The sequence below is a fragment of the Oryzias latipes genome, chromosome 3, assembly GCF_002234675.1.
Source record: "Oryzias latipes chromosome 3, ASM223467v1".
NCBI classification, from domain to species: Eukaryota; Metazoa; Chordata; class Actinopteri; order Beloniformes; family Adrianichthyidae; genus Oryzias; species Oryzias latipes.
The window spans coordinates 17628295-17648239 of NC_019861.2; the positions used below are offsets into that span (position 1 = coordinate 17628295).

Sequence of the window (19945 nt, forward strand, 5' to 3'; positions counted from 1 at the left end):
TATAGCTCGGACTCCTGGCCGACACCGTTTCATCACTACATCGACAGCGGCAGCCTTCGAGTCAGACTGAAAGCACTACTGAAATGGAATCCGAGCTTAGACGAACCCTGCAGAGAACCATGGATCTTCATCTTCTCTTTCGACAGAATGTTCAAAATAGCCCAGGATCAAAGGGCTATCTGGTTGAATGCGGTGAATGTGCCAGGGCATGACACATACCATCTAGGGGCTCCATGTGCCGCCTTACTGCAGGAAGCCTGACCTGGACGAGAAGAGCTTTTTACACTTTAATGAGGTGTGCAGTGCTGCTGGGAGGGCATGCACGCTGTTGAAAATGTTGTTTGAGAATTTCAGTGCATCCCTGTGCAAAAAAAGAGTTTATGTGACCAGAAAGTTTGAGTGTGTCGGCTAAAAGGACAGGTCTCAAGGTTTATACAGTGCAGTCTGCTCTGAATAATTTCCAAGGCTGAGACAAAAATATCTTTATGATACCCAAGCTATTTTTAAACCCCATGTTCAAATTCAAAAGCTAATTGTAATTTTAATACAAAAATATAATGCAAATTCAAATGTAAATTCAAATGCAAATTCATAATCTAAAACAAACTTAAAATCAAAAGAATCCACATTCAAATGTAATTCATCACATAAATATTCATACAGTGCATGTAAAAGGTTTTGTGCAACAGTTGCACATGTAAACATCGCAAAATGATTCAAAGAAAGGTTTATTTATTAAAACAATTATTAAATTACCAAAATAACTTTGATATAAGGTAAAAATATAAACATAATGGAACATAAATATAAGATACAATCCGGTATAATTAGACTGTAACTTTGACAGATCCAGAACGGAGACGGATTTGCGAAGGATCCATCCGGAAGGATCCATCCGAAAGGATCCAACAGATGGACGTCCAAACTTTTTTCCAAAAACTCAGAAATTTTGATCAGAAAAACAAATTTCTCCAAAATTCACAAGTATGTTGTTATGAACCCATTTGGATTTTGTTCATTAACATATTTTCTACTACTCTTTTTAAAACGGTCAGTTATGTGGAATAAATTTGAAGTATTATATTTGGACTTTGGGTTAGCTTTGACACAGTCTGATCCCCGGCTGCACTGAGCAGACAGCTGTGGTAAAATCCCAAAATGCTTTCTATGAAATGTAGTTTGAAGTACTTATAAATATACACTTCATGTCGTCCAAATTTGGCGAATAGAACAGATGACCAGATGAAACTAGAGAAGAATGCTTTTTTTACTTCACTTGTCTCTGTGAAACTTTGTTATTCAGCAACGTTTTGTCCAGACTTACTGCTCCATTCTTTCCAGCCAGCAGCTGCCCTGCATCTCTCTTCCTCCCTCTCCTTCTTTCACTGGCCTTGTGAGTGACAGCACATGTGCTGGGGTTCATAGGAGGCCCGCTGCTGAAACTCTAGCCCCCTTTACACCACGACTGTGAGACGTACCCCAGCTATGGACAGGGTGGAGCAGTGAGAGACAGTTTGAGGGAGAGGAAAGGAGCAGGAGATCTTACAGGGAGTTCCTGCAGGGGACAGAGTGAAGGAAAGACAGGGAAAGGTTTGAAAGTTGAATTCTGTGCACAGGACCCACAGAGGAGATTTGGACCTGTCAGTGCACTGAGACCTGTCCAGACAGCATCTGTGGGTGCGGCTGAGGATGGAGGTGTGGACGTTGATGGTGTGTGTGCTGACTGCTTTGTTCCATCAGGTAAGTCATCATCAAAACTTTAAACTGTTGTTTTTGAGAAGATGCTAGATTTAAGCAATCAAAGAACAAGGAGCCACTCCAGTGGCTGAAAGCGACGTGTATTCCACGACCTTCTGGTCTCCATGAAATATTTTCAACAAACTTGCATGAACCATTTGCTGTAAAGACACTGTTTTGCACTTGAGCCGCACCACGTGACTTTCTGCGCCAAGATTGTCTCTATGTTTAGATTCAGATTTTTTTCTACCCTTTTTCCTCAAATATACAATTTATGTCTTTACCTGAGTGATGTCCTCAATTCTGATTTCATCAATGGTGACGCCACACTGGCTATGCAATCAGATCTTGTGAGCAATCCAAACATTTCATTCCATCATGAGAAAGGATGATGAAGTGCTTTGAGGAGGACCAAGCTCCAGATGTGTACAAGGGCTCAGGGCATCATTAGAACCCCATGTCAGAAGATGCCATTATGAGAATGGATGACAATATAAACTGACTTATTGCCAACTGCACTTCCAAGGACCATCAGTCTTCCCATGTGTTTGGAGTAGTAATGCAGTCCAGGTTAGACAGAGGATTAATTTGGCCTCTGACTGTACTTTTTGGAGCTGCTTTACCACTGTGGAAGTGAATCATTTAGACCTTTTTACTTTTGAGGTTTGTCTTACCTGCTAATTGTTTAATGTTAAGACCAGCTGAAAGTCTCTGTGGTTAAAGTTTGCTGTTTTTGTGGTTTGATTTAATACTCTGTGGTTAGTTTTTACTGTGAGGAAAAACTGCTTCTGGATTTAGGCTCATGTGAACGGAGGATTAAGTGCCAGGCGCAGCTCACCAAGTCACCATCGGAAGCTATTGCAAAGCCAAGTCTGTCTCTCTTGAGTCCAATGTGGATTTGTTCATTTCTTTCATCTATTTTACCTGGCAAGATAGATTAGGACCATGTTCTAATGTACAGCTGTTGTCTGGGTAAAGGGAAGGATGACAATGAAAATACAATTCAAACAGAAGACATTTTAGGCAAAGCAAAAATATTAAAATATTGCAAAGACATTTGTTTTGTATTTGGTTAGATTTATTATCTGTGATACCTTAACTCAAAGAAAAATGGAAAGAACAAAATCCATTTTTTTAAATACAAATTTACCTCTAAGTGTTCACAAATGTGGGCGGAGTCCTTTCAGGCCTAAATGCCACATTAGACAGAGTGAGGTCATATCCTGCCAGGATGGCAGGCTTTAGATTGGTATCAAAATCTGGTTTAAAGGTAGTGGGTCATGTGACTACACCTTTGGCTCCACCTTAATACAGTCCACACACACACTTCTGTGCATTACTGATGTAACATGAAGGCCTTTCTCCTTAAGACAAACCTTGCTTTTATGATATGCAATACAAACACATGTAAAACATCTTTGAATTTGTCTTTATTACTGACAAAACTTCATCCTCTGAGAAAAAGATCTATTATCCATGTCATTTGGTCACATTTTTATTTAGTTCCATGTTATCTCTGGACTTGAGCTATATTTTTATATTTTTACCTCCTTTATGGTTGTTTATTTTTTATTTTTTGCTGTGACTTGGTTAAGGTTTTTTTTTTAAACAACAGTTGTTTCTGAAAAGGAACAGCCTTGTTCCCATGTCAATGCTCTGTTTAAAGGAAGGGGATTGGGAGGTCCATGAGGAGCCTTTCATTTTAAAGCCAAATGTCACAACACCCTTATGTGCAAACAGAATCCCTCCAAGCAAATGTGGTTTTCCAAGAAACCTTTGTGAGGAAAACATTTCTTTTAGAGCGCTTTAAGTCCCCAAGGAACACTTTGAAGACTTCTTTTTCTGTCATCAATGAAATTGTTCAGATATCTTGTGAATAATTGAAAAAAGAAGGTATTTACCCATCAACAGCTGCTGATCCAACCAAAGCTTTCAGAGTCACTTGATATCTTTTGCTTGTTTAATGTTCCTGGTTGGAGCTGAAGCGTTTTGGGCCTGTTGGCTGGATGTTGTGGTGATGAGTGGGCAGCAGGCACAGCTGCTCCCAGATGCATGCACAATGCCATTTGTCCCACTCTGTAATCCTCCTCAGAGAAGCAGAAGCAGGTTCCTCCCGAAGCATGAAATCAAGTCCACATCAAGCAGCCAGCTGTGATCCCGCTTATCGGAAATAGTCTGTAGAGCATTTTCTATGAAGCTCAGGTCCTGCTGCGAGTCCGTACCTTCAGGCTTCTTTTACTCCTTTTAATATAACTATGAAACCAAAGGGTAGAGACATGACTTCCTGCTCCTTAAAACAAGTAAGATGAAGCGTAAAGTCCATTTCCACACTTTCCTTTTTTCTTTTTTTTTCTTCCCTCATTATTTTTTATTGGCTAAGACATGAAAGAACAGCTGGCAACGGTTGTTGTTGATTTAAAGGGCTTACACAGGAGCAATCGCGCAGCAGTGCCAAGACGTGTTAGCAGTTTGTGCCATAAAACTATACAGAACAAAACATTTTTCCTTGAAATTGAAATATTGTTTCTTTGTAAACATAAATCTCCAGCAAACCTTTAAATATTAATTTCAGTTTTTAAAAAAAACACAAAGGATTTACTGATGTTCTGATGGGAGAAAAGTTTGAAAGGAAGTTCCCAGTGAGGTTACTTAAGAATGTCTAACAGAAGCTGTGTTTTTGGTTCACTGGCATTAAAAATAAAGAGAACCTGGCTGACATTCTTTTTATGGTAGTTGTTTTTTTCTAATGTGTCTGTGAACCTCTAAACGTCTGAAGAAGATGGTCACCCTCATTAATGAACCTTGCAGGCTCTTATGGGTCTAAAGTAACTCCTTTGCAATGTTTGACACCTCTTCCTGCACGCACAGAAATGATTTTGAACGTTTTTTTTAGATGGTCTATTGTAACTGTATGTCTTAAAGTACTTATGGATCAAACTTTTAATCAAGTATAATAAAAACGTAGCACAATCTGTAAAATGCATACAACTTTCAGCCTGTTTTTCATTCCTCTGAGGGTAACTTTGTTGCAGTTCAAAGCCATAACCTTGCACTGCTTCCCAACGGCCTGAACATTTGTTCAAAGGAGGAGAAATGTTTGCAGTGCCACCAAAAATAGTGTTCCTGCCCTTGCCAGGCATTCATGACTTAGCAAAGAGCTGGAGGGGGGCTGGGACCAGCTCTGCTGATGACTGACAGCTTGACTGTCGCTGCTTGATGAACAGATGCAGAAATGAACAGAGATGCACCTGTGCACAGTTGCACCACAGTTGCATTTGCTCAAGCTGCAGAGGCAGACTTCACTCATAATAGGGGGCTAAAATGCCAAAGATAGAACAGAAGTTCATAATTCAGTGAAAAGATTTACATCTTACTAATTAGTTGAGCTTATACTTTTACCAAAAGCAGCTCTGACTGCTTTGTAAAGGAATGTTTCAGGGTGAATGCTTGAGCAGCCATGTCAAACCTCACAGAGAAAATGTACAGTTATGGTCTTCCACTGAAGGCTTGTATTTGACATCTAACCCTTTATATCTTTGCTAAATTTATAAGTGCAAGACACGTCATTATCAGGAACAAAAAGTGTCATGTTGTTGGGTCAAGATGATTATCTTCACCAGATTGAAAAGCCTTTCCACACACTCTCCGCAGCCAGAAACAGAGGGAAGTTAAACTTGGCAAAGGCAGCATAATATAGCGTTTTACAACTCCGACTGTGAGGCCGCTTTATATCCAAACAAGCTGTTGTTACCTCTGTCGGAGTCCCAGGTGAAAGGCCGCGCTGTAAAAGTATCTGGGAAAAGCCTCTGAAACAGTTCATCTGTGTGTGGTGTCATCACCCAGCCTGTCAGAGGCGGGCCCCGCTGGCCTAATTGGAAATCTGACACTTTGGGGTTGCTGCGTGCAGTTCTGGTAAAAACATTAAAGTAGATACTCAGCGGAGCCACTGTCCATGACTCTGTGTCATGTTAGACAGTGGAAAGTATGAAAAAGCAAATTCATAGACGTACAGATTGAGTGTTCTACAAAGTCTAGTCTCTGCTAACTGCTTCAATGTTTCATGCCCTGTTTAAGCTGGAACACTCCGTGGCTCTTAACAGAAATATTTAATGCATCAAACTTGGCAGATCTGAACTCTGCTCCATAATACTTCATTATCAAAACAGTGTCATATTCATGTGTCCACCAGAGTGAAGAGGGAGATGGTTTCTTTCAATGCAAACTCTCTTTAAACATCATTTACCATTTATGGAGGCTTTCTTTTAAGGTATATTTAAGTTACTGCCTTAAAGTGAGAAAGATGTCGAATGACTAATCCAAACCATGTCAGTTTAATTCATTGTTATTCTCTTTTTAAATACTTTTTTTTTCTTAGAAGCTGCAGTGATGATGGACCAGCTTCCTTGTCTCATCTCAAACACATTTCCTTTTTGTTAAACACTAACATGTTCACATGTGAAACAGGCTGTTCTAGGAGCGTTAAGATGCATAAAACTGTCTTTTAAACCTCCTTCTATGATGTCATACACACATGATGTCCTAAATTCTTTTTAGCCGCCCCGTGGCTTCTATTACTTAAGTTCTGACGGTTTACATGAAGAAAAATAGTTGTAATGCCATGTTTTTAGCATATGGTGTTCAGACTGGACTGATGCTACACAATACTAGTGTATGCCCAACACCTACAGTTGAAAGAGGCTTGGTGTGAAATATTCAGGTTGTGCGAATCTTGCACATGTTGTTCCAGGCTTTTTCTTTCTTAGGTCTATTATGATATGTGAATGACTTGGTGTCATAGAATTCCGGCCGGGCAGAAACTGCATTAATTGATCAAGGATCTATGATCAATTTTCAAACTGTTGGCACTTCCCTGAATTAAAGGAGATGCCAAGTCCAGGTATCTGATTGAACAAAGTTCAACTGGTTTACCTTGCAACACACATTCAATGGCCGTAGAGCCCAAAAACAGACTTAAAAACTTGCGTAGTAATTCACGACCAAGAGAATTTTGAATTTGGAAGCCCAAAACACGCATTTACTTTACATTGGAAATGGCCATTTGAACGCGGGTTGCTGGGGGCGGTGTGAATGTAGCTTAAGAGTTGTGAGTCATGATGAATTAAGGGAAACTTCCTATCCTTGTGCTGTTTACTTTATATGATTTCTCAAAGTAACACAACGGTCGACACCCAGGCTTTAATAAGCATAAATACTTTAGAAAGGGCTATTCTTAGAAATACAACTGCTCCTCAGCTGTTAACCACAAGGGCTGAATGACAGAATATGAGCTTCAACCAGAAGCATTGAGAGCTCATCAAAGCTTTTTAAAGGTCTAAGACTTGAAGTGTTGAAAAACTGTAAGTTTGGATACATGTTCAAGGAACATTTAGCTCTTGAATGTACGTAAACATCTCTGAGTGTGTGGTGGACAATGGCTGAAGGCGCTAAAGCGTCAGGGGTCAGGAATATAGAAGAGGCTGAGATTAGCCTGGCCTCTGACTGGATCTGCAGATGCCAGCCATGGTTTCCATTCCTCCTTTTACAGGCAAGCAGCATGCCAGAGGATCAACACAGTCTCTGCAAAGACAGAGCTGTAATCACAACCCAATCACAGCATTTATTCAACATATACACAGTTTACATCCATGCTTAAGATGTGCATCTGATGAGATGGATTAATCATCATTATCAAGTCACATGTGCATGAGATCACAAGGATGTATAAATCTCTCTGGTTCCGTGGATTGTGCGTTTGAGCTGTTCAGTATGTGTGATGTAATGCCGGATCTGGAGAAATCCCAGTGAAGAGCAGGAAGTGAACAAAGGAAATGTGTGTGAGCATGTGTGTGGGTGTGTGTTCCATCAGTGCTCATGCGTATACGTTTTGCTGTGGGAGAACGCGCGCATGAGCGTGGAATTCCTCCAGCAAGGCAGATCCGTAAGGTGACCCCAAATTCCCAGTCAGGTGCAGAATTGAGCATAGAGGGGAATTTGTAAGTGTGAGCGGGAATGCGGCTGGGAAAGCAGAGTATCTTAATCCATAGACGGCAGCTGCTGTGTGCATTTTCTCACATGTGCTGTGCGGGGGCGTGCATGGCTGTGTGAACACAGCCAAAACAGAAATGTGATGATGGAGGCCTTATGAAAAGAGCACGACTGTTTGTGTTTGCTGAGATGAATTTGCCCCCCCATCAAAGGAAGTAGACAAAAATACGGATTGATGAATGAAACTTGATGCTGCTACCTCTACTCTGGACAGTTCCACATCAACCAGCTATTCTCTGCACCACAATTAGAACACAGCAACTCCACCAGGACTCCGGGAATGTCCAAGCCATGGGGGACATCAAGCAGCTGCAAATGCATGCAAGGCTGTGTTACCTTCCACGAAGAAGACTTCCTGAGGTTTACAAAAATGCATGTGATCTGAATGAGTGTGAATGTGTTTCCTTCAGGTGTGGAGCTCTGCAGAACATCACTATGGTGAGGCAGAGCTGCGTCCTTGGGCTCTATTTCCCTGGAGAAATCAAGGCAGGGGTCTGGCCAGAATGAAGAGGGACTGGATCATCCCTCCAATCAGAGTGTTGGAGAACAGCAAGCAAGTCCCTGAAGATCTTGTTCAGGTAAAAAAAAAAACATTGAGTTATTGCAAAAGCTATCTACATATATCTCAGTTAAAGAAGAAAATGTTGTGCTATTTTCCCTCACGTATTAGCTTGACGGAATTTTTATAGTTTGCTTGATGTAAACATAATTAAAATGAATGTGAATTGTCTTGTGGTTGTGTTAACTCAATATTGTTGGATTGTATTTTATTGGGTGCTGCACAGTGGTGTAGTGGTTAGCACTCTTGCTTCAAAGCAAGAAGATCCTGGTTCAAATCCCTGTTGGGTCCTTTCTGTGTGGAGTTTGCACACAAAAAAGTTCTCCTCGTGCTTGTGTGAGTTTTCCCCAAAAGTCCAAAAATATGCTTCAAATGTTAATTAAAGATTTTAAATTAAAGTGTCCCTAGCTGTGACCGTAAATGTGTGTGTTGTAAGCCCTACAACAAACTGAAAACTCTTCCTGGATATCCCCCACCTTGCCTAACAGTAGCTTGGATAGGGTCCAGCAACCCCATGCCCCTAAAAGGGTTAAAGTGGGTTTGGAAAATGGGTGAATAGATGTAAAAACACTCACTGCTTTTATTTTGAAAAACCTAAGAATAAATGTTCTAAAAAAAACGAAGCATTGCTTAAAAGTTTAGACCACATAGTTTTCAAAAAATATCAATTGTTCCCAAAAAATAACACTGGCTGCTAACACAATTTGATAGTTTTATTTAAGATTTGAGTGTTGGTTGCAACTTTCTGGAGTTGCACTTTTTACATCTGCTGATCCATCAACATAGCAAAGACAAAGCAAAAAAAATGCATAAAATGACTCTTTGTTATTCTTAGTTTTGCATCGCAGAGGCCTCTCTGAGTTCAAACACTCTCATCTCCAGGTTTATGTTCCACATCTGGCATTGAAGAAAAGGCATTGCAATATTCCTCCATACCTTCCCAAGAGCAGTCACCATCTTTTTTTTCCTCCTACCCAGATCAAATCAGACAAAATCTTCTTGGGTGAGGTGATCTACAAGTTGGAGGGTCCGGGAGTCGACCAGGAGCCCAAAAACCTGTTTGAGATTGATGACAAAATAGGAGTAATCAGGAGCAAGCAGCCACTGGACAGAGAGAAGCACAGCAGTTTCACGGTAAGACATCATTAAAGAGCAATCAGGGAGGGGTTTATTACAACAAGCTGCAGTGCACAGTAAGACCTCTCACATGTTTTAAAGCAAATGTTTCTGTTCTGCATCGTATATCACCGTGTCAGACACAGTACAAACAGCCAAGGGGCAATTTCTCAAGGATTTTATAGGCATCTTGGGGGATAGTTCTTCCAAATGTGTCACGGATGAATGACCAGCACTTTTCTTTCTGCCAGCATGTGTTGTGGTCGTCAACCACATTCACCTTGAATCAAATTGAGTAAACTGTTTAGTTCACCTTTGTTTAACTAAATTAACAACCCACTAAGAGGACAAACTTTTTGACGTTGGCGACTTTGATCTGCAAAATCATCTAATGATTTTTTTTCTTTTTCTTATGTATATTTGTGTGTAGCTTAAAGCCTTTGCACTGTCTCCCAGCGGGGAGAGGCTGGAGAACCCCACAACCATTGAGATTGTGGTTCTGGATCAGAATGACAACAAACCCATTTTCACTCGGAGGCAGTTTGTTGGCTCCGTCTCTGAGTTCGCTGTTCCAGGTACGGCTCCATACAGGCCTAAAAAACATCCTCACATGAGCTGAAAAACATCCCACTGTATATCATCATTAACACGTCCCTATTTTTATTTTTGTTTATTTTTATGACAATACCATGAGTGGTTATAAGACTCCTTTTTATTTTTTTTCGATAGTTTACTGTGTTACTTGTCCTTTTTATAAATCAGAAACAAATGTTGTACCTTTTCTGCCTCAGTAATAACAAGAACAACAGATACCACGACAGGGAAATTCCCTTCACAACACTTTCTGGTCTATTAAAAATCAATTAGTTTAGCTACTATTTGATTTACAGTTACCCGGTATTCAGACTGGGTTTCCAAATTTCCAAAATACAAAACATAAAATAGTACTCATTTGTTTGAAGGAAAGACGGAGGTTTTGGGATTTGCCAACAGATTTTCACTTAAATATCCATAGACCACCAAATCTAAAAAGGTTTGGGGAATCTTGGGAAATTTAAACCAAATACCATGTTAATTTGAGAACTCAAGTCTAATTTACTGAAGTAAGTTTTGTAAAAGATTGCGCACCCTAGGGGTAGTTTTTTTGCCCCATACTTCCACTTTTACTTGAGTTGATTCATGTTTGAAAAAAAAATCAAGTACAATAATGTGTAAATTATTCATGTTGGCTTGAAAATATATTAAGTAAAAAAACAAGACTTTGTGTTATTTATTCATTTCAACAATGATGTTTAAAATCCAGTAAATAGTTTGTTTAAATGCTTGAAAGTATCTTAAAATTGATAAATATTCCAAAATCCTGCACCCTTTTATTTATTCTATGTATAAGGGAAAGCCTTGTTGGTACCAAAAATGCTTTACGGAATAATCATTCTTATTCACATTGTCAAATTTCTGCTTTATTGTCTGCAATTGACAGAATTTGCACATTAGTTTTACCTTGTTTATTGGCAGAGTTCGTATGTATAATTTAGACTATAAATTAAATATGTTGAAACTGTTACTTAGTTCTTGAGAACTGTTTCCAGCAGTTACTCTTTACTTGTAATCAAATACATTTATTACAAATACATTTTAAATACATTCTGTGACAGGGACGTCGGTGATGTCAGTGTCAGCCACAGATGCTGACGACCCATTGACAGATAATGCTGCACTGAGTTACTCTATAATTGGTCAGGAGAGCATTCCCGCCAATGCTGTCACCAAAACTATGTTTGGGATTAATAATGAGACTGGCACCATCTACACAAGAGATGTAGGTCTGGACAGAGAGGTAAGTGAGGATACAGATTTTTGCAGATCCCTTCAATGGGGTTCTTCTGGCTGAAGTATGCTGCTCTCTATTCTAGGTGGTAAAGGGTTTCAGGTTAAAGCTTCAGGTCGCTGATATGGGGGGCATGGGATTAACCACCGAAGGGGAAGCATTTATTAATGTGTCGGACATCAACAACCATGCACCTCAGTTCAGCCCTGCCTCGGTGAGTCACGATCTACGATGGACTTTTAAAAACTGTTTTTGAGCCGTTTAACAAGAGTTGTGTACATATTTTCTGCTAATAACTGACATGAAAAATGATATTCAACCTGACTGGCCAAAATCCTTTGATTTTTGTGTTCTGTGTAGTACAACATGACAGCAGAGGAAAACAAGTCCTACTTTGAGATTGGTCGAGTGAATGTGACAGACAGAGATGACAGAGGAACAACAAACTGGGAGGCCAGATACTCAATATTGCCCTCCAATGACCCCAAACGCAGCTTTGCCATCACAACGGATCCTGCCACCAACCAAGGAGTTATCAGTGTAGTGAAGGTACCACATGCTGCACTCATGTTTCCAAAACAAGACAGAGAAAAGGAAAATCAGGGGCAGAATTCAAGTTCTTTTTTTTTTTGTATAGTAAGCAGCACTAGTGTTCACATCACACCTTAAATCGGTTTACAAATGCTTAGGTAGAACAGATAAGGTCAAAGGTTAAAGGAGGATTTTGAGAATTTATTTAACACTAATTGATTTAGTTATGTTTTGAACAAAAAGTGAACATCTTCCTACACGCTTTTCTTTGTCTCTTTACATAGCTCGCGCTGCTGTCATGTCTTCTTAGAAGCTACCTTGTAGTTTATAGTATATAGTTGGAATGAACTACCCCCAGAAAGACTGCAAAGTGCAGGGCTTACATAATTTCTGCCTCTAGTTGCTTTGCCCTGGCCTCATAATTCCTAACCAATGAGTGAAGACATTTTTATTTGCGTGGTTTTGTTTTCTAGCTTTGGTTCAAATCAGGAAAGACTGTTTGATTGCAGTAAAGTTAACTTGTTTTCTTTTTTGGGTCAAGGTTTCCCAATAAGCAAAAGTTGTGCTCAAGCAAGATATTTTAAAACAATGTTACTCATGTTGAAGTGAAAGTCCAAAAAATATTTAGTAGAATAGGACTTAAAAAGGTAACCATTATAGAGAAAAACAGCCAGCATGGAGTAGCAGCTTAAACATTTTACTTTATTGTGTGAGAAGACAAGCATTTCTAAATACTTGGGTACAGTTAGTTCACTTAGTAAATGTGACTCATTTAGTAAATGTAGATGGGGTTATCCAGTTAATAAATAAAGAATACCTGCTGCTCAATTTATGAACCTTTTTTCTTTAGCCCCTTCACGCCATGAGTTGCTTATTTGCAACGTACCTTTAAATCCAGAATTCCACCTAATTTAGCAGCACACTGAACAGAAAAAAAACACACAAGAGCTTTTTCTTTTTTTAATAATTGGAAATAAAAAGCGGGCATGGAGGTGTTAACAGTCCATCAGAACCTCTTCTAAATGGGAAGTAATTTTAGAATAATTTCAGAATAATTAGTAATACGTATTTAGTGTTTTATATATGACTTTTACTTGTTTGCTTCTGTATCTTAAAAAGTAACTTCATGATTCACTCCCACATTTGACTACCTGGGTAACTATTGGTGTACCTTACACTTCCCGGTACTAACTAATATGTTTACTGCAAAAAAAAAAAAAAAGTAAATTTAGTCAACCAGGAAATAGCAATTAGTTCCTCTCAACTTCAACAACTTTTAATTGTCATGAAAATACTATATGGTTACATATGGTACCAAAAAAGTAGGAGTAAAGCCGCTTCCTATAAATGCCCCAACATACCTCCAATGAAACATCCTAATTTGCAGGCAGAAACCTCCTACAGGAATTCAAATCAAACTGTGTTTTCATAATTTCATCTAATGTGCCTTTGGGTGTTTCTGTCAAACACAGCTAAACTCCACCATCTAGTGGTTAATTTTTCTAACTAGAGCTGGTTCAACCCTTGTGCTATCTTAGATGATCCCAACCTTACATTGACGTGTTCTCCCTACCATGACAAAGGTGGATAAAGGTGGAAAGATTTCATGTAATCCATGGACACCAGTGAAGATCACAAATCATTGAAGAAAAAAAGGTTCAGCGCACTGTCTAGTGGGTCTAGATGACCCAACTCCCAATGTTAAAGTGCCTAGGATAGCACAAGGGTTAAGCAGACGTGACCCTTTTTCACCTTCCTTGCAGTTTACATTAAGATCCAGTTTAAAACGATTTGAATATACTAAATTGATTCCCTTTGTTTTCTTTGCTGCGCTTCTTTCTCATGTATGAAAATAACTGTTTCCTGCACTTTGCTTTGCAGCCACTGGATTATGAAACCCAAAAAGAGCATCTCCTGCTTTTAACCGTGGAAAACGTTATTCCCCTGAGCAGGAAGGCTTTTAAACTGCAACCGAGCACCGCCACAGTGGTGGTCACAGTCGTTAACAAGAATGAAGGTCCATACTTCAGAGAAGACCCCATCGTGATCAAAGCCCCAGAGTCCCTGCTTCCTGGGACACCACTGACACGCATAACTGCCTTTGATCCAGACAACTCTGAGCTCAGGTATGAAACAGCAGAACTCTGCAAAGAAAGTTTACTAATGGTCCAACAAATCTGACGCTAAAAACAACAGCTTCCTCTTTTTTGTGTGTATCTTAGTTATGAAATATTCAGAGACCCAGAGGGGTGGCTGGAAGTGGACAGAAACACAGGAGACATTTCAGTGAAGAGAGCATTTAACATGAGATCTCCACATGTTGAAGACAACTCCTACAGTGCTGCTGTCAGGGTCACAGGTGAGTCCTTCACTTACCGTGAAGACATACACCATGAAAACTTCAGGCCATGCAGCAACAGGAGTTCCACATCAGTTTATATGAACAAATGCTTGTCTGTGCTAAGGAAAACAGCTTAACATTGTTATGTAAATTTTAAAAATATAATTGAACAAGTCCCAGTCTGTCTACTGATTTAACCCTTGTGCTATCCTAGATACTTTAACGTTGGGAGTTCGGTCATCTAGACCCACTAGACAGTGCTCTGAAACTTTTTTCTTCAATGATTTGTGATCTTCACTGGTGTCCATGGATTACATGAAATCTTTCCACCTTTATCCACCTTTGTCATGGTAGGGAGAACATGTCAATGTAAGGGTGGGGTCATCTAAGATAGCACAAGGGTTAATCTATACCTAATCTAAATGAACACTTTAGAGTTCAGAACTGTGGCTAGCTGCTTCCTGAACATTCTTACTAACTTTTTTTTCAATAAAGAATCCTTTATATAATCTCTTGCTCCTCCCAACTTGTTTTTTTCTTCCAAATTAATTGGTAGAATTCAGTATTTATCATTTCAATCTTCTTTTATTGTCCAACAATCTTCTTTTTGCCAAATCATGACATTTCCACCACAAGTAATATGGTTGGAAGGTCTGTTTGTTGAAAGGTAGTTGGTCTTGATGGCGTGGACTGCTAATACAAGTATTCAAAGCAGCAGTTTACAGCTTACTAAACAATAAAAAATCAAGCCTGACCTCAACACTCCTCCATGCATTTTGTTTTGACAAGATCTCGATGGATGTCAGAGTTGTTGCTTTTTTTCTTTTTTTATCTGGAATAATCTTACAAATTTGTTCATCTTACTGGTCTTAAACATTTACGAAAGAGATTTACACAGCTTTCCCTCTAATGTGGTTCATGTTTGTGCTCATATAAACAACCACAGAGATGATTCTTCTTTCATTTGGCTTTTCTTATTTAATCATTCAGGACTCAAAGTAAAAATGTAAATGTTTTAGATTAATACTGATTATTGTTAATGTAAAAAAGAGAAAAAGACTTGAAGTCATCATTAGCACCAAGCATAAAAAACTGTGTGTGTTTGTTCTCTCATGCTTAGATGCTGGTGGTTTGTCATCAACGGCAACAGTGAAGGTGGTTCTGGAAGAAACCAATGACTTCCCCCCAATGCTCCATCCTTCAAGCGGCTACATTTGCAGAGGTGTCAGCAGCAGCCGATATGGCCTGTTTCTGACTGCTGTGGATGAAGATCGCCATCCACATGCTGCACCTTTCATTTTTGAATTGTTTTTTGATCAGTCAGCCAACTGGACAGTAGTGAAAGTCAATGGTAAAGACAAAAACTTAGTGGTGGGAATTTATCAAAAACAAAAATATTCTTTTAAGAATAATACTGTTTTGATGTTGTTTTTGGGCTCATTTTTTTCTAGACACACATGCTTCGCTTCAGCCCACCGTAGAACTGGAGGCGGGAGAGTATGCAGTCAGAGTGGCGGTGAGCGACTCAGGCAGTCCGCCCATGAGTGCTAACAGTCAGGTCAATGTCACAGTGTGTCTGTGCGACTCCTATGGAGACTGCAAATCTGAGGCGGGGGCTGTCTTAGGTTCCAGTGTGGGAGTCAGTTTCATTGCTGTCATCATCATCATCGCCTGTGCTGCAGTTCTGCTGTGTGAGTGTCAATGGCAGCTCAGTCATACAAACAGTTCTCAGCTGAACAAAGAGAAGGTTATTCGCCTTTCTGCAGAGTAACTTTGATTTGCAGATGGTTGTATGCTCTGCCAAAAACTGTCAAAAAATAGTCATACTTTCAAAGAAATCATAGCAGATGGGATCAGATTTTTTTATACGAGACTTCGTACATCCATGCAGTGCTGCTGCTTCTTTCCGTGACTCTGGCTGCCTGTGGAAGACGGCACCACATGAAGAAAGGAACAGGTCTGCTAGTCGGGGATTCAGAGGACGACGTACGTGACAACATCCTCAACTATGACGAGCAAGGAGGGGGTGAGGAGGATGAGGTAAACGCTCTTAAATTTCACTCATAGGTCAGGGCTGCAGCTTGATTATGACAAACTCACTTCCCTTCACTTTTTTTTTTTAATGTCTGTGTTTTGTCTTAAAAAAATCAAAGTGCCTGCTTCTGCCTCTCTCGTTCCAGAACGCTTTTAACATTGACCTGTTCTGGAACCCCCATGATGCCCCTTCCTCCCCACGCTCTTACTACACCGGGACTGGAGTTCCTCGCAGCAAGCAGCCCCTGAGGAGGGATGCCCCGCACAACCTGCCCTCTCCCATCTACCCCCGAAGGCCTCCTGCAAATCCCACAGACATCGAGGACTACATCAATGATGTGAGGAAGAAGGCAGAGGAAGATGTTCACTTGATGGTTTTAAAGAAATGTGTCGCTTACACTAAAGAAACAAGCCCCATATGTCAAAACATCTTCCCCTATTGGCAGATTTTATTTAACTAAGCTTTAAAAAGCTCTGACTATGGGGTAAAAAAATTGTTTTACTAGAAATTCTTCTTTAAGGAAAAAACTTCTTGTGACTAAACAAAGATTATTTGGTTATTGAAAAACTTGCTTGACATGATTGTGATTTTGTTTTTGCGAGATAAGGCATTTTTATTTCTGTAAGATTCACTTTTTGCAGTGAGGCTGAAGCTCCTTAAAGGTTTTCCAACAGGCAGAACACACTGAACCACAACTGCACATTTTGTTAAACATCATTACTCGTCTAAACACGCACATTTTCATGCAAGATTTGTCTTCAATGACAAGTTCCTCTTTTATGCAGGTCAAAGTGTTGTGCTGCTCTCTGGGATCCTTGAGAGTGGTAGTAAATTAGGGAAAAAGGATACAAGAGGGGTTTTCTGTTGCTCCGGGGGAGCTTTGAAATGTCTGACAAATGGCTTAGAGGGAATTTATAGGAGTGCACTGAGAGAACAAGAATTTTTTATTTTATTTCTTACTCTAAATTCTTGTTCTTCCTACTTTACTTTTTAGACTTCTGTAGGGGATAGATTAAGCTTTTGTTGTTTCCAGAAGTTTACTCGTTTTCCTCAGGGATGAATTGAAATACATGGGGGGGAAAGAAAACATGTACAGTATTCTGGAAAGTACAGAGTACAACTCTGTGCTTTGCATTTAAAACCCTTGTGCTATCTCAGATGACCCCCCCCCCCCCCCCTTACATTGACGTGTTCTCCCTACCATGACAAAGGTGGATAAAGGTGGAAAGATTTCATGTAATCCATGAACACCAGTGAAGATCACAAATCATTGAAGAAAAAAGGTTCAGAGCACTGTCTAGTGGATCTAGATGACCCAACTCCCAACGTTAAAGTGTCTAGGATAGCACAAGGGTTACAAGGTTCAACATGTAAAAGGAACATGCATTTGTGAGATCAGCAGCAGAGCTGGGTGTCTGCTTTTACCTCATGTCAAATCTTCTTTGTCAAAAAACTCATTCTGCTGCTGACTCTGATGTAATGTTTGGCAGAGTAGATATCATTTAAATTTGAGGACATAATAAACCTGCCAGTCTGTCCCAGGGCCACAATCACACACCCATGCACACTCACACCTAGTCCCCAGCTGGGTCTTGCTGTAAGGCAAGAGTGCTAACCACTGCGCCACCGTGGAGCCTGTTTCACTTTGTTTAATGTGCTTTTGGTTTCACATTTTGTTATCAGTATTTGTGTGAGTTTTCTTTGGGAACTTCAGATTCCTCCCACATTCCAAAAACATGCTTTGTAGATTAATTGGTGACTCTAAATTGTCCATGAGTGTGTTCATGGTAAACCCCGCCTCTCCCCAGTAGCAGCCCAGAGTCCCCGAAAGGGACACAGCAGGTTAAGATAGATGAACTTGTCAATCCACATACTGAACTTTTTGTGCTAAGTTTATGGTGTGCTTTGAGCAAACAGCAGTGACATTGTATTGCTGCAACTTTTCTAACACCTTTTAGTGTTTTTTTCAGAATCACTAGTTTAAAAAAGGTGTGTTTTGCCCTTCTGAACTCTTTATTTTATTATCTTCTTTCATTCTTCACGCCTTCATGCCTGCATTTATTTTCAATTTTATAAAAAGAATTCTTCAACATTTTTGCCGTTCAAGGTGATGACTGAAGTCCTGGATTATATGATGCGATGCAAATAAACAACATGGCATGAAGAGGTTTATGTGTACCTTTCAGAAATTGATGTTACAACTGTACGCTGTCTGAATACATGACATTTCCCCTCTTTTATAGCATGAGATTCACTTAAAGTATTTTCACATTTCTGCCACCTCATAAAACACTTCTTACAAATATTTTAAAGTGTCAAATTTTAAACAGGAGATTTACTTTAGTCACCAAAAGAAATACTTTAACATCAATAAAAGCATATATATATATATATATATATATATATATATATATATATATATATATATATATATATATATATATTTACATTTTTTATACATTAAAAATGTATTAAAAATGCATGTTTCATGCATTCAATAGGTAAAACATTGTTTTGGAAGTTGTTGTTCTGAAAAAAGCCTTTTGTCCAAATTCTTCCACATGGCCACATTTCATTTTAACATCACTGCAGATGACCAAAAATGACTACTAAATTCTAGCTATGAAGCTTTTCTATTGCATGTTTTTGGTGTTTAAATGGATTCAGTTAGATTTTTGAGTCTCTGGTTGTCACGACTCCAGACTATAATCTCATTCTAAATGTTTCCCTGTTTTCAAAGGTTTACTTTGACCTGAAAGGGAAACTATCCGTTTAGAGATTAAACAGAACCTTCAGTGCAGTGTGTGCTCATGTATTCTGGTGTTGTTTTTCCAGTGTGTGCTCATGTGTTCAGTGTTTTTTTTTCCCCTCTCAGGGCTTGGTGGTTGCAGACACCGACCCGAACGTGCCCCCTTATGACACGGCCCTGATCTACGACTACGAGGGAGACGGGTCTGTGGCAGGCAGCCTCAGCTCCATCGCTTCGGGCAGCTCTGATGAGGATCAGGACTATGATTACCTCAACGACTGGGGGCCTCGCTTTCAGAAACTGGCTAATCTGTTCGACTCGCATTAAAGAGGAAGGAGCTCTCGATGCCAGGACCTGCTCGGTTCATCAGTATTCAGGGGCACAGATCATGCCTCAGGTGCTTTTCTGGACTCGTTTAGAACGATTTCAGCTCAGGACTGAAAGTGTCACAAGTAAAAACTCTTTTTCTTATGTTGAATGTGGCTTATGTCTCTTTTTGAAGGTAGCTGTGATACAGCTTAGAAAGACTTTGAGCAAGTTTTTGTGTTAGAGCAGGAAGTCTGTGCATGGAAAAGGAAGTTTAGAGGAAAGGGGCTGTGCATGCTACCAGGCACAGATAGGTGTTGATGTTTGTTGTTTATCCAGCCTGCATGGTTCAGTAATGATGCACAAACATGTAAAATATGAACAACCAGGTTAATATGTATCTTCTTTTTTTTTTACAAGAGTGAGTATTTTCTGAGATTGAGATTTTTCCTTTACGTTTGCTTTTTTGAATCCTTCATTCCATCATTCATTTTCCAGAAGCTTTTCCTTCAAAATAGCAACACAATAATCTGTAATCACTTATTTGGATTAATGACAGATGTGTTTTTCTTTGATTATAACAGTCATGGAAATCTCAGTTGACTGCTGTCTGCAAATAAATGTTTTTTTAGTTACATAAAAGCCTTACTGACTGCTTTGACCACATTTCATTACATGTAATGTATATGACTTGTAGC

The 19945-nt window shown here is 39.5% G+C and overlaps 1 protein-coding gene across 1 annotated transcript; it reads left to right on the forward strand.

Moving 5' to 3' along the window:
* Positions 1–1475: 1475 nt before the first annotated feature.
* Positions 1476–19884, forward strand: cdh15 (cadherin 15). Its single transcript, XM_004067050.4, has 14 exons — positions 1476–1740; positions 8193–8360; positions 9320–9475; positions 9888–10032; positions 11113–11294; positions 11371–11499; positions 11646–11834; positions 13698–13942; positions 14039–14175; positions 15278–15508; positions 15609–15848; positions 16049–16197; positions 16338–16529; positions 19068–19884. The coding sequence occupies exons 1-14, from the start codon at positions 1690–1692 to the stop codon at positions 19266–19268; spliced, it is 2415 nt and encodes an 804-aa protein (XP_004067098.2). The 5' UTR covers positions 1476–1689; the 3' UTR covers positions 19269–19884.
* Positions 19885–19945: the final 61 nt, after the last annotated feature.